General features: G+C 33.7%; 1 protein-coding gene across 2 annotated transcripts in view; it reads left to right on the plus strand.

The window, feature by feature from the left end:
- The window catches only part of Sec71 (ADP ribosylation factor guanine nucleotide exchange factor Sec71), a 581865-nt gene that overhangs the window by 505611 nt on the left and 59916 nt on the right, over nucleotides 1-16338 (plus strand). For both annotated transcript variants that reach the window (XM_090410617.1, XM_090410618.1), the window contains one exon: nucleotides 3175-3292. In XM_090410617.1, the coding sequence (XP_090266743.1) occupies nucleotides 3175-3292 (118 nt within the window). The remainder of the gene's footprint in view (nucleotides 1-3174; nucleotides 3293-16338) is intronic.

A 16338-nucleotide genomic window follows, 5' to 3' on the forward strand; every position in this document is an offset into this window, starting at 1 on the left:
TCATAGAGCAGTGAGTGAGTGAGTGTACAATTTCCATGTTGAAGTAGTCAGTGTATCTAGTGTGAGTGAGTTTAAGAGGTGTCAGATAATCATAATAATAGTAATTATTATCATGAACATTATGAACAAGTGGTGATGCTGATGTCTCCACTATATCAGTATCACCACAGAAACAATGAGATCAGACCCGCAGACAGAATGAATTCCTTTTCATTACATGTGAAGGTTCATTTCAGCATTCCAATTATCCTCTGAGTTGTATTTGCAATCTTCACTTCAACTTCCCATCTCCTAAATTCCAAGATTCCTAGCCTGATGATTTTCCTGTATCCTAATGCCACGTAATATGACACTGGATATCTCATAACACCAAAGTGCATAACTAAACCAACAGCAATTTTCACATGACCACACTTCCAGCCTATTCAAATCATTCTGCCAGTACTGCATATCTGCTGCATTCCTTTGATTACCTTGCCTATCTTTGCATCATGAACAAACAGTAGCATGTCACTTGTCAAATTTGTCCCAATTTCATTAATGTGAAGATCGAATAACAATGGATCATGGACTGATGATCCCTGTAGTATGCTACTAGTCACCTTAAATCTTGCAGACTCATATCTTCCATATGCCACTTATTTGATATTCAGTCAGCCATCCTCTTATCCATGTTAATATTTTATAAAGCTAATCCCAGTTTATGTAACAGTCTTCCATGCTGTATTCTCTCAAAAGTCTTAACAAAATCCAAAAGTATCATGGTGTATTCATTCCTCTTGTCAAACTCAGTGGTAATATTATTACAAAATATGATCAGGTTGCTCAAATAGGACCTTCCCTTTGTTTTTCTCTGTCAACCCATTTCTATATACAAGCTCTTACTAACTTTTCCAAAATCCATCACTCAATAGACACTGATGGGTTGATGATTGGACACAGTCTTTGTACCACCTGTGCAATGGGATTATGCATTCTGTCCATGCCTGTTGGATCTTCCCTGTTCTTAGGCTGAAATTATATAGCCTTATTGAAAGAACAGCCAGTTCAGCTGAACACAGGCACTGTTGTGGAATTCTTGTTCTGTTTGTGCAACAGCTCTAGTATTTTCTCCTCATGTACCTGAATTTCTTCATCCAGTAAAGAGATTGCAGCAATGAGAGTTATTTTTTCACATTCATTCTTTCTTTTACTTGCAACAGGACAGTGGAATTCTTTTAGGTTGTCTTTAGCTTGTAAATCCAGTTTCTTTTCATGCTCTGACTTAACTTTCCAGACAACAGTTGTAACTCTTCTGGCTTGCTCCTTTTTATTTTCTTAACTGACACAACCCTTTATGCACATAGTATTCCTTTCACAGTATCTTTTTTCTTAACAATTTCTTGCTTAATCAGATTACTGATCTTCACTATTTATTCTTCTAACTCTAAGAACACAGTCCAATATTACATCATTTAAGTATTTTTTAAATGTTTCCCACATACTGCCAATATCCTTTCCATCTAGCAAAAATACAATGGGAAAGAACTCAGCATACTCCTCTGTTGATCTTAATGTCTGATTTTTGTAGTTCAGCATGTAACCTTTTCTGAATGGAACACTCATAGCTTAGCTACATTTTGTTATCATTAGCAACTGACCATTAAGTCTGTAACAACATCCCACTATGTATTTGATCTTGTTAGACTCTAATTCACACTATATTGCTTCTAACTCATTGCCACATGGAGCATTGTTACTAGCATTGCAGTCATAGCTTTCTAACCTAACTGAATTCAAATAATCCAATATCATTAACAGCATCCCCCCCCTTCCTCTCCCCAGCCTGCATATCCTTCTTAAAAATACTGTACCCTTTACACTCAGTTTGTATATCATATCTGCCTCAGATAGTCAGGTTTCACTAATGCTTAGAATCAGAGGCTCCAACATATTCACCAAGGCAACGAACTCTACCCCTTTGTTTCTGATATTTCTGGCATTCATGTGCAGACATAATAAGTTACTTCAATGTTTTTTTTTTGTATACTCACATCTGCATGACCCAGTTTGGATAAATTGCAGATCTCTATTATGCTTGCACATGTTTAATAACTATTCCAAACTGAATGAACACACAATCATTCTTTCTTCATAATCATTTTCATGATAATAAATATTCCTATCATTAGCACAGTTACATAATATGGTCGCTATTTCATGCAGATTCTCAACCATTTCTCCCATGATAATCTAATTTCCATTACTCTTTGTCTTAGGTCTTATACTAACTTAGTTAATAATTTCTTCAGACTCATGATACCAAATGCATTCAAGTGTATGCTATCCTTCTTTATACAAATCCGTTCTTCCCTCATATTCACTCCATACATCCAAATCCTTGCAACCATTCTTTCTACAAAGCCTAGACGTAGCATTTCTTAATTTTGTGTTAATATGTCTAGACATTGCACCAACTATTTTCACTTTCTTATTCTTCATTCTTCCTTCTTCTAACAGTCCTTTCATATCTTCTCATACTTTGTTTATCACCAGATAAATTGTTTGCTCCTACTAAAACCACCATCTCTTTTACTTTTCTTTTCTGCTTTTTAATTACATTCATTAATTTTTTTATAAAATTAATATATGTTAGTTTGATATAAGATTAATGATGTCATAATGAATCAAACAAAATACATAAAAAAATGCATACTTTTCTAAAAGTAATTCAGCTAATCAGATTAAATTAATACAGATCCCAACAATCACACTAATATTTCATATTTCAAATATTTGTTTATACATATTTCACATGGAAAGGAAAAATTCCTCCTTTCTCCTTAACTACTTGCCCACATGCAGCAGCAATGTGCCATAGGTTTTTCAATGTCTTATGTTAATAAATATAAATAAATAAATGTGGTTCCAATATTAGAAGAGTTTCCTCCAGCTCTGCTTAGTGAAGTGGTTTCTTCGAGATATTATGCTTTTCTCCATCCTAAGTGAATTTGTGTTTTTTGGTAGAAGCCTGACAATAATAATAATATTTAATTATTAAATATAATTTAATAATTAAATATTATTATTTAATTTTTTATTATAAATTATTATTTAGAGATTTTTAGTGAACTTTATAGAAAGGAACTTTATAGATTAAAGGAATATTATTAATGAATTTTTTGTCTTTATTAGATAACTGATGGACCTTTGCAAAATCATCCATCTCATCCACCCAATAAAGAAAAAGTGGAAAGGAGGAGTACTATTAGTGGATTCCAAAAAATCCCTGATGGAATAACTCAAATAATTGGCAAGTGTGTTTTGAACATTTTTCATGCAAATAAAATTGAGTAATAAATGTTGTTAATAATATTTAATATAGAAAGTTCAAATAAAAGAAAAACAGCAGTAGTATAAATATTGCTGTGGAAAGCAAATTTATTACTAAGCTCAGTTATGGTTGCTTTCAGACCTTGAAAGAAAGCAAATGTTAATTCATCTTATAGTCAAGATTTTGCTTGTTTTTAGCACATAAATGCAGAAGAAAATATAAGAAGATTCAGATAATAATCCACTTTAAGTTTGCAGTTTCCATCTTCTCATACTTTAATGCCATGTCATTATTGAACTTTTTCATATTCATGTTCTTCAGTGTATCATCTTTACCAACCTTCACTTTAATTGATATCTTATAAAGCAAAGCATAACTTTAATTTATCCATCTCTTTATGCTATTTTTAGAAATTACATCTGTGCTATTTCACTGATTATAAATTAATCATTGTATAATTAGGATACTACTATATTACCACAAAAGTAAGATATTATTTTTAGTTTTCTGTCACTAATTTTCTTTCATGTCATACCAGTTAGGCAGTCTTATATTGGGGTTTTCAGGTTTATTTTCTTCCTAAAAACATCAGAGGAGAGCAAGCTCCTAAAACTGACAAACTAGAAGTTGACTGCATGTAAAAGGCAAAATATACTCTACACTAATTCTAAAAATCAAGTAATTAAGTCTTCCATGTTTATTTGTTTTTAAATTGTTTAATTTGATCAGGTATTCGCTCTATATTTTCACCTTGTGATTTAATGAAATATTTACACAGCACTAAGGAGAACTTGAGAACAGTATTTCATCTGTCAAAGGAAACGTTTTAGGCCACAGTACTAAAAAATAGACTAAATAGCCATAAAATTAATATCTACTTAGAGGAGTAACATGGGAATTTTCTCAGAAATAAAACCTATAATTTCCTTAGTATGATATTGTGAGACCATAGGCACAAATATTTCATTATCCCATTCCCCATTTTTTGATGTTTTTTCTGCATCAGTCACTTGACTTGAAATTGCCTTCGTTCCAAAATGTTTGTGTTTAGTGTTGATACTATAGCTACTTCTTGCTTATTGTAGTCATTATTGCCTGAATATAACATTTTGTAGTTGTTATTTAGAAGAATTGCACATGTTTTTGTCTTCTTTGTTTTCGTAAAACAGTTATGTTGATGTACTCCTAATTTTTCTGCTATTTCCACTTTTTTTCCATTGAGTTTGCTCCAGTAGCTGACTTTTCACTATTCACTCTAATTCCTTGATGAAAACACCTGGGATTTTGTTTAACCAACTCAGCCAGTATTGCATTTCATCTTGTATCATCATTGTATTTTGGTTTTAAGCCAATACAGAATACAGTTTTTTAAACCAATACAGAATACAACTCAATCCCAAATTGCCAGTCCATCCTGTTTTATTCTGTATCCAGTTAGATACTTACTACTGATGTGCACCACAAGAAGGTGTGGATTGAACATTCGGTCAGGTCTGAAGCACAATTTGGCATTCTTTCCTTAAAAGGCTATGTGGAGGTCTCTTCTACTTATATAGAAATTTTATTATTTGTAAATATTTGTTTCAACCTAATACAAATCTGGAATCATTGATGGGAACGTTTTTTTATTATTATATTGATATGGAAAAAGTTATAAATAATAATAAAAAGAACATACATCATCCTTTAGCACATTTCAGAGGTGTATAAAGTCCTTTCCTTTAGTTCATGGTGATCAGCATTCATTTCAGACAAATTATGGAGACTAAAATCGTGTTAGAAATAATTATTTTAATTTCCCAATGTTTTGACCTTCATATTAAGGTTATCATCTGGAGTATACACACATACATATACACAGAGACAAGCTATATTACATTTCACACAGTATGCCAAAGAGACAATGATTTGATCAACGGTTATTCTACTGGACTGACCTCTAGTGGGAAAAAAATTAATTAAATAAATAAAATAAAATAACTACATCAAAGCTATATTCTATTTATGACAACATCAGAATTCATATACATAGTTTTATTACAGCAAATGTGGTGTCCTAATTTAAACATGAAAGTTGTTATATTAGAGTTAAGATCCTGGATTACCTATAATTGTGTTTATAATTGATTCTTAGACAGAAAGGTTATGCAGGTAGAATATGTGCCTTCCATATTCTTGGGATTTTTAGACCAACATTATTGTTAAGATTTGGGGGGGGGGATAAGAATTTACAGGTCTCCTTAAATTTATGTTCATGCCACTTTTTGGTGTGTTGTAAACAACAGGTGCCTTTCCAGTCAGTTCTATGTAGAGTGTTCAGGGCATGATCAGAAAGGCTGGCTTTACCATAGTTATTAAATTTAATGTGCCATTTATGTTCCTTTTTTCAGATAGGAATTGTGCATCCTGTTTCCCCTATATAGGGCAAATAACAGGTGCACTGAATACAGTAAACTCCAGGGTGGGCCAGCTCCTTGGATGAGTTGAGTAAGTTCTTTAATTTTGCAAGGGGTTTAAAGGTGGCTTTAAGGTTGTATTTCCATAGTATTCTGTGTATTTTAATCTGATATCCCTTTAATGAGAATGGTTATAGTTTTATTGTAGTCTAGTTTATTTTTGTTTTTAGGTGAGATCTTGTACAGAATTTTGTTGATAGTATTTTGGCTGTAGCCATTTTTTAGGAAGGTATTGGTAATAATTTTTAATTCATCTTTAAGTGCTTGTTCATTGGAGCAAATCTTCAAAGCCCTGTTTTTTTTATTGTATTAATGACTCCTAGTTTTTGTGTGGGGTGGTCATAGGAGTTTGTGTGTGTAATGTTGGCCAGTATCTGTCAGTTTCCGGTAAACAGTGAGGGAAAGACTGCCAGAAGGAAGATGTGTGACAAATGTATCTAGAAAAGGAAACGTGTTCTGCCTTTCAATCTCAAAATTGGATTCATTTGTGTTGTTTGTTTAGGTGGCTGAAGAAAATGTCTAATGTTTGGCGGCCATGGGACCAGATAGTGAAGACATAGTCAGTATATCTAAGCTAGACTTTTGGTTTTAAAGGAAAGGAATCTAGAGCATGTTACTCAAAAGCTTCCATATAAAAGTTAGCAGTTGGGGGGGAATAATGGTGCCATGGCTTTGCCTTCTTTTTGTAGATAGAAGTGTTTTGTCACACAAAATAGCCAGAATGTAGAACATGTGCAAAGAGTGCTGTGATATCATGGGGAATTTTTCCTGTAACAGAAGAATTGTGTCACTGATTGGGACATTTGTGAAGAGGGAAGAGACATCAAAACTGACTAATAAATTGCTTTTTTCCAGTGTAATGTCTTTGATTTTGTTTACAAAGTGTTGTGTGTTTTTAATATAGGAGGGGGAATGACCTACCAGCTGCTTGAATTTTGAGCTAGTTTCTTGGCTAGATGATAATTGGAGCTATCTATACCTTCAACTATCGGCCAAAGTGGTACATTCTGTTTGTGAATATTTGGTAAATCATAAATTCTCAGGGAACGAGCATAGTGTGGAAGTAATTTTTTAACTTTATCTTTGGGCCAAGAAGTGACTGATTTAAGTAACTTTTCTGTTTTCTTTTTTTTATCCAGTTGGTTGGGTTATAGATAACAAGTTGATAGGTGTTGTTGTCTGTGACTAATTTATTCATTCATCTTTATCAGTGCTAGTGATTGTGATGTCCAAATTTGATTTCAGCGATTTCATGGCTGCAATTCAGATTTGGTTAGGTTGCTAGTTATTGTTTTCGTATTATTTAAATTTAAAATGTTTGAGGTTTCCAAACATAGTTTGTCAGCTATGGTGGTTGGGAGAAATCTTTGGAAGAGTGTAAAAGTGCCACATGCCTGCAGATCACTCTATTTTGAGCAGAGAAGCAATTCTCACCATCTATCCCCCAAAGTCTCCCTTTTACTTATCATACCATGATTTGGATCCTTTCTTAAAAGATCACATGAAAGTGAACAGCAGTCTTACATAGAAACCATTACAGATTTAAAAGGCTATTTTTAGAGTAATGTGCATTCATTTACAAAATTTGAGATACTGTATTTCCAGTTTCTCTGTTCTGATTTCCTTAATTAAATCACTCATGTTGAAGTTTCCATGTAGTTATTCTACAATATAATACAAGGAATGAAATAATTTAAAGACTAAATCATTATGAAAATTATGGAAACAGCTACCGCATTAGAGTAAAACTTTAGTTTAATATAAACTAAAATAGACACTCGACGTTTCAACCTTCACATGAAGGTCATCATCTGGACTATACATATATATACAAAAAAACAAGCAGCACTACAGTTTATCTGGTGTGCTAAAGTTACTGATTAACCGTTAAAACTATTGGCCTGACTTCTCGTGGAAAAAAAAAAAAAAAAAAAAACCTTACTACCTCAAAGTTAGCCCTCTATTATTATTATTAGGTTACAAAATTAAATTAAAGCTGGAGAACAACATGTTCACATAAAAAAAAAATTATATAAATATAATATAATTTAAAGCTAATCAGTATTGATAGTGGCCAATAAAAGCTGAAAATTGCTTAGAGTCCTGAAGTTAGAGTTTGCTGGAAAACTAAGGCTGAATGTGTGTCATCCAAATTTTTGGGATTTTTTGCCATAATTATTATTAAGTTGGGATGGTTAATCAAAATTTCACATGCTGCTTTGAATTTCCATTCATACCAAGTTTTTGTATTATGGTTTTACTGTAATCTATATTATTTTAAAAAATAATTTTAAGTTTAATTTTAAAAATTTTAATTCAAAATTTTTAAAAATAATATATTAATAGATTACAGTAAAACATAGCTATTTCATACATTAAAAGGTTATCAGAAAAAATTAATAGAATTCTACACCATTATAATCTTAATGTCACTTTTAAACCACATTTAAAATTAAGAAACATGTTCACCTCACAATCCCTATCCGTTTAAAAAAAAAAAAAAAAAAAAAAAAAAAAAAAAAAAAAAAAAAAAAAAGCGATACATTGAATTTAGCAATTTTGGAGAAGCAGGCATTTCAGATCAGCTCTTAACATCCTACACTAAATTGGAAAAGCACTTGTTCTTTACATCATACAAAAACTTGGTAGGGGTGCTTAACGGTCAAAGCTGTATAACTGAGAGGAGACCTCCACATAGCCTTTAAAGGAATGTGGAGAACCAACCAGGGATTCTGACCTAATGTCCAATCCTCACCTTCTCATGGTGCACCCTGTTCTACGTGGATAATGAAAGAACGAGGATGGGCTGGCAATTTGGGATTTAGCTGACCAAATTGCATTCTTATTGGCTTAAACCACAATATTAAATGATGGTATAACATAATAGAATTTCATGCCGGCTGGGGCGTTGCCTGGTTAAACAAGGCCCCCATTGTTTTCGCCAGGAAACCAGGGTGAACAGCAAAAAGTCAGCTACTGGAACAAATCTGAAAACACACCCCAACTCAACATCACCAGAGTTAAAGATTGGCACTATCAACATAAGAAACCCTGAATGGCAAAGAAATGGAGCTAGCGGAGGAATTAGATAAGTACAAGATCGACATAATACGGGTGACTGAAACAAAAAAGACAAAAATTGGTGAGATCTTTCTGAGCAATAAATACAAAACGTTATATTCAGGCAATGACAATCAAGCAAAAGAAGGAGTAGCCATAGTATTCAACACAAAATACGAGGCTCATCCTTGAATGGCAGGCAGTGTCAAGTAGAGTGATTTGGGCAAATATGAGAATGGGGAACTGGACAATGAGACTTATTTGTGCCTATGGTCCCACAGAAGGTTCTGCTAAGGTAGAAGTGGAGAAATTTTTTTTTGAGGCTCTAGAGAAAGCTACTGACACAATGAAAAAGGAAAAGTTGGTTCTTGTTGGGGATCTAAATAGCAGAGTAGGAAGTGATTGTCAAACATACAAAAATGTTTTGGGAAAATTTGGAGAAAAGAGCAAAGCTAATAATAATGGCAAATACCTGTTGGATTTCTGCTCAGGACATGGACTAACACCATGTTCCAACATAAAAATGTGCACAAATTCACATGGAGAGAAGAGGCAAGGAATAAGAAATGTCTCATTGACTATGTTATTGTTGATAGTGATGTTTTCTACCTGGTGCAGGACACCAGAGTGTACAGAGGATTTGAAATTGGAAGTGATCACTATTTAGTCTTGGGCAGGACAAAATTGAATTTCATATTGAAAAGATTAACATGTAAGAAAGTTTTAAAGCGAATAAAAGTTGAGCAGCTCTCAGATGTGAACTGTAGACTAACATATACAAAGATTATTGAAGAAAAAATGAAAGAGTTTGAGAACAGGAACCAAACCTTGGAGATTCAATGGCAAGCTTTGAAGAAAACCCTGATTGATTCAGCCAGAGAGGCATGTGGTGAGGTTGTCTGCAAGGATAGAAAAATTAGAACTCCACGCTGGACACAGGAAGTTAAAGAGGCAGTGAAGGAAAAGAAGAAATCATATCAAAAGTTCCTGGCAAATAAGTCAGCTTTGGCTCTTAGAGAATACAGAGACAAATGTAAGAAAGCGAAACACTGTGAAAAACTAGCTAAACAAAAGTCATGGGAGGACTTTGGCAAGAACATAGAAAATAAATATCAAGAAGGTGGTAAGATATTCTGGAGGTTGTTGAAGAAGCTTAGAAATGGAGGAAAGAGTGCTGTAAAAGGAATTAGAGATGATAAAGGTGACAAGAAAACAAGAGAAAAAGATATCCTTGAAGTATGGAATAATTACTTTGAAAATTTGCTAAATGAATCAAGCAGTGATGACAGCACAGTGATAAAAAAACACTGACCAGGCATGCAGTCAGGAATATATATCCATACTTGAAGTAGAAAAAGCCATCAAAGGCTTGAAATGTGGAAAGGCAGCAGGAGTAGATGATATTCAACCAGAAATGCTGAAGTATGGTGGTATAAAAGTCTTACAGTGGCTGCACTGCATAGTTCAGAATGCCTGGATAGAGGGACGAATTCCCTATGATTGGAGTAGACTCTCACAGTACTCATATATAAAAAGGGAAATAAAACTGAATGTGAGAATTACAGAAGCATTTCATTACTGAGTGTTCCTGGTAAGATATATGCAAGTATACTTGAGAAACGGTTGAGAAGGATTGTGGAAGAAAAGCTTGGTGAAGAACAAGCTGGATTCAGGTCAAATAGAGGCTGTCAGGATCAGATCTTCACTTTAAGACAAATAGTGGAGAAATCATGGGAACATAACAAAGATCTGTATTTAAGTTTTGTAGATTTGGAAAAGGCATATGACAAGGTGCCAAGCGAGAAGCTATTCAATACACTACAGTTATATGGTGTCAATGGGGCATTATATCAAGCAATACTTAGTCTTTATTTGAGTTGTAAGTCAGCAGTTAGAATTGAGGGAGGTGCAGGAGGATGGTTTCATGTTAAATCTGGTGTGAGACAAGGATGTACATTATCCCCTCTGTTATTCATTATCTATATGGATCATATTATGAAGGAAAGTGGTATTAAACGTGATATCAAAATTGGAGATGTTAATGTCAGCTCTTAGCTTTATGCGGACGATGTTATACTTCTAAATAAATCCTCTACAAGTCTGCAAGATTCTTTAACTAAATTGAATAACTGTTGTAATAGATATGGTATGAAGGTCAGCAATAAAAAGACAATGAAAATAGGCAGAATCATTGCAAATATCAACTGTGTTGTGAATGGAGAACCTATGGAACAAGTAAAACATTTCAGCTACTCAGGCACGATTTTTAGTGAAGATGGTAAATTAAATATGGAATAAGAGAGAAATTAGTTGGAACACTAAATTAGCCATAAACAAGATAGTGTTCAAACCAGTTTTAATTTATGGATCTGAGAGCTGGGTCAAAAGTAAAACACTTGACCAAAGAGTAGACTGTACCGCAGATCTGAAAGTCCTGAGAAAGATTAGAGGCGTGAACAGATGGCATCAATCTTAATATCATATTAAAAACGAGAATATTAGGAAAGAACTTGACATTGTTAGCATCCAGGAATGCGTTAGCAGAGCTGATCTCAGGTGGTATGGTCACTTAAACAGAATTGGCAGGGAAAGATTAGTAAAACAAGTGTTCTCTGCCATTTTGGCAGGAAAACGACCCAGAGGAAGACCAAGATATTGGTGGATTGATACGGTACAAAGTGCCTTAGATGATAGAAATATAAGATCTGGTAATGTTGGAGTCTTGACAAGTAACAGACTGATTTGGAGGAAAATTGTAGATAGGAAGTTAGTAATGATGTAAATTTTTCATGTAGTACTATCATATCCTGTATACCCCTTGAGGGTACATGGCAAGAAGTTGATGATGATGATGACGAAAAACTTGGTATGAACGGAAATTCAAAGAAGCATGTGAAATTTTGATTAACCACCTTAACTTAACAATAATTATGGAATAAAAATCCCAAAAATTTGGATGACACACATATTCAGCCTACTTAGTTTTTCAGCAAACTCTGACTTCAGGACTCTGAGCAATTTTCAGCTTTTATTGGCCACTATCAATACTGATTAGCTTTAAATTATATTATACTTATATAATTTTTTTTTAATGTAAAAAAAGAAATTTGATGTAGAAGTAGTTTTGATGTAGTAAGGTTTTTTTTTTTTTTTTCCACCAGAGGTTAGGCCAGTAGTTTTAACAGTTAATCAGTAACTTTAGCACACCATATAAACTGTAGTGCTGCTTGTTTTTTTGTATATATGTGTATACTCCAGATGATGACCTTAATGTGAAAGTTGAAACATCGAGTGTCTATTTTAGTTTATATTAAACTAAAGTTTTACTCTAATGCGTTAGTTGTTTCCATAATTTTCATAATGTCTTTGAATCACCGTGTAAGCATGAAGGAAAGAATTAAAAGCTGAATATTTACATGCCAGTTTTTTTCTAACTAAAGATAATTTATATACCTATTTGAAACACGCACAAATCGAAAATAGAAACTGAAATTGCCTAGATAAAATTGAAAGCCACATGCTTGATAATGGATGTGACAGTTGCACTGCTTATGACAATGAAAAATTTGCAGTTTGCTTTTGGATTGATGAGACTATGAAACAGTGCCTTAAAATTTGTTTAAAATCAAATCATTAGTGCTTGTGTTCTTTTCAGTGTGCTTTAGAACTTGAGCTGCTGCTAAGAACAGTCTTTGTAATGTGTAGTTAGTATGAGTTGTGCAATAGCATCTATATTTCTCCAATCTGCTAGGGTTATCTTTATCTGGGACACACTGTGGATTGTTCATACCATAAACACTGGGAATAAGAGAGGGTCCTGATGATCTTTAATCTATCTTGTTTGGAAAGAAAGTTTGCCCTCTGGTTTCTAAACTGTTCTGTTATGTGATATGTTTGAAAATTGTCTAATGTATGTGTTGTGCCTTTAATATAGGAATGTTTGGTATATGTATATAATCATGAGTTTGAGTAATGACTCATTGGTCTTTTGAAGGAGTTTGGCAAGAGTTTTCTTTATTGTGTACATTTTTGTTTAATGAAAAAGGCCAACTTTTTTTGGTTCAGATGCAGCACTATCCCCCAGGAACAAAATTTTCTTTTCCTTGAAGGCCAAAGATTTTTAAAGTTCCTAGTTTTGGGATAGGATAGTGGTGTGAAGATGTAGATATCTGCCAATATATGTGGGTTTATGGCAGGCTGAACATGAGGGAAGTTTTACACTCTCTTGTAACAAAAATATCCAAGAAGACTAAACTCCATGATTTTTAATTCAAAGTTAAAACAAATGCTGTGATGAATATTGTTAAGAACTTCTAAAAAGTCATTGAAAATCTGAGAGCCATAAGGCCAAATATAAAAAATATTGTTTATATAAATCAAGCAGAAGTTACAGAGGAGAATTTAGGACCAAAGTTTCAAGACCCCATCTATAAGTGAAATAATATTTGGTTTACAGATCAAGTATTGATAAAATTTATTAACTACCAACTAGTTTCGCCACACTTTAACTGTTGGCATCTTCAGGGCACTGACATATAGGCTTAAAGCAATCTCACAATTATGAGTAACTGTAAAACTGACAAGAATAATTACAAATAAAATAGCATAGAACGTGAGTGAAACACGTATTGCGTGTACAAGGTTAGCTAGCTGTTGCTAAGGAATTTCCTGTAGTTTGTGTTAAAGTTCATTTCTTGTATTTTTAGAGATCTAATTAGGGTTTTCCATGTCTCTGGGAGTATAAAACCTTGATTTCTGTTAAGGTTAACAGTAGAACGAGCGACTGTGGCACTGCTTCTTTGAAAATTCTTGAATGGTAGTTTTCCTCTATGTAAGGGGAACAGCTTTTGTTCCACTCGATGACATGGTTAGTTGTAGAGAAATGAGACGATAGGCCAGAAATGTCCTGTCTGTTGTTTTTTATGTAGCCAATGTGCTCCTTTTGCCTGATTTCGATGCTTCTTGAAGTCTGTCCAATGTAAATAGAGCCACATGAGCATGGAATATTATAAACACCAGCATATTTATAGAAGGGATGGTTATCTTTTGGAGATCTAAATAGTTTACGAATAGTTTCTATTGATTTGAATGTTACTCTTATTTTGTGTGGTTTGAGGAGGCTGGCGAGTTTGTTGGAGATGCCATTTACATATGGAATTGAAATAGTTTTTATATATTGAACATCTTCTTGTTCTCTTTGTGGTGGTTCAGAGAAAAGGATTTTTTTTGACTAGTCTTCTTGGATAGCCGTTCAAGTACAGATTGTTAGAAATTAATGTTAACTCATCTTGAAGGGTCTTGTTGTCTGTTGTGATGCTAATAGCTCTTTTCTTTAATATGTGTACAATGCTGAGTTTATGTGAGATATGGTGAGAGGAGCTGAAATGTAGGTAGCATCCTGTATTGGTCAGTTTCCTGTAAACCAGTAGATTTATGCTGCCATCAATTTGTTTTTTGATTAAGATGTCTAAAAACGGTAGTTGTTTGTCTCTTTCAAGTTCCAGAGTAAATTTAATCGAATGATGGAAGGAGTTAATCTTTTTGAGAAAGTCTAGGTCATCTTTGTTGTTGTTCCGAACGATGAAGATATCGTCCACATATCTGTACCAAATTTTAGGTTTGGGGAAAGGGGGACCTACACCTTTAGGTTTTCTGTTGAGATCATTTTTCTAGCTAAAATATTCAGATTTATCTTGTTCTCTAGGTCATGGTAATTTTAGATCTTTCACAGCTAACTCAATCAGTGAACCAAAAGTTAGTAATAGTGAAGACAGACAAAGAAAATTTTATGGAGGATCTTAAGTTCAGATGAATTATCTTATAGACCAACATAAATGCTAGTAGTAAAGAACCTTACTATAGCAATAAAAGATAAAACCTTAATGAAGTCTGTTAAATAATATTATAGGTTGGCCAACTGGAACTATGTCCAAATTAAAGCCTTTTTTAATCTGCACATTTCAAAAGATAAAAAAGCTGACATATGCGAGTTTTTTTTTTTTTTTTTTCTAATCTTAGGTAGCCCATACAGAGCTACCTAAGATATCAAATATAACTTGCTAAACATTTTGGCACGAACTGAACAAGCATATTGGTAAGGCATCATGTTACATAAAAACTTTCCACATTTTAATACCTTTATACAGAATCTTCAACTAAAGAGAAAATGATCACTTAAGTGAGCTTTTATATGTTGTCTCTTTTTTTGCAAATGTTCCAGTAGAATGACATACTAGAGTTCCTTTCCAAAATCCCCTCCCTACCTACCCCAACATTTGTGAGCTTAAAGCACTGTCTTAAATCACAGTATGTTAGTTGGAACCAGCTTTTAAAATAGGCTGAAGGTGTGTCAGCCTCCCCACTTTCATTCTAGTTGCTAACTTATACATAGAATGTTTTGAACCTTTAGTACTACCTGTAAATTTGTCTTTTTTTGAGCCCAAAAGGGCTCAAAAAAGACAAATTTACAGTAATACTAGTGATAGAGTACTAGTATAGTACAAGATAAAGCTGTGATAGACAATGTCTTTATGATTTGGCTTCTTGGCCCACAAGTTCTTTCTAACTTTTTACACTTTTTCAACAATATCCATCCCTGAATTCATTTTACTATAGAAGAGGCTCCAGCATTCTTCTTGGATACTTTTATTAGAAGGCAATTGGTAGGTCCTGTGTTCAGTCTACCATCAGCTGACACACACATGCAAATACCTACATACTATGTCAAATGACCAGCCTTCCCAGAAACTTCAAGTTTCTCAGAACCTTCCATCAGCAGCAGCAATCAATCACAGAAAATCACTACAAAGAGCACCGCTGTTGACTCTTTCCACATGACTATCTCGTTCTCAAGGTCATTTCATTCTCGATATTTGCTTAGTTTATCTTTAAAGTGGTCCTTTTTTTCGCACAGTTTGTGTTCCAGAAACTTCGATATATAGCAATGCCAAAAGATATGTAGATGTATTTTTTGTAAGAAGCAACGTCAATAAATACAAATAAGGGTGACTGCCTGTAGAAGAGAATTGCATATTTTTGTAGCAGGATGTCCCATAAGTACCAAAATATTTCAATGGTTCGGTATATGGTATATTAGAGTGCAGTTTGCACAAAAGTGAATTGCAAGGAGGGGGGATTTTTTTTTTTGGTGGGGATAAAAAATTTAGTTCACATTTTCACCGATAGAGTGCTGTACCACATGGCTAATTTACAAATATGTGCAAATGAGAGTTCAATAAAACGTTGGGCGTACTGCTGGAAGCTCATAATGAATGCACATAATGAATTCCCAGTCACTGGGGCGAACAGAATTATTTTTGTGAAAAGAAAATTTGTTTCTGTGATAAGGTGGATTGGTGGATAAGGCATTGTTAGTGAAGCTGTTTTATGTAAGTGGGGAATCAGAGAGGAAGCTTTACAAAATTTTTGAATGCAGAAAAGAATGAAGAATGGTCGAGGATCTATCACTCCTTCCGCACTACAGTCTCTAATACAATGTTTCGAGGAAAG

The sequence above is a fragment of the Typopeltis vanoorti genome, chromosome 20 (genome assembly GCF_054136105.1).
Source record: "Typopeltis vanoorti isolate ZY-2024b chromosome 20, IOZ_Tvanoo_1.0, whole genome shotgun sequence".
In the NCBI taxonomy this organism is placed as follows: domain Eukaryota; kingdom Metazoa; phylum Arthropoda; class Arachnida; order Uropygi; family Thelyphonidae; genus Typopeltis; species Typopeltis vanoorti.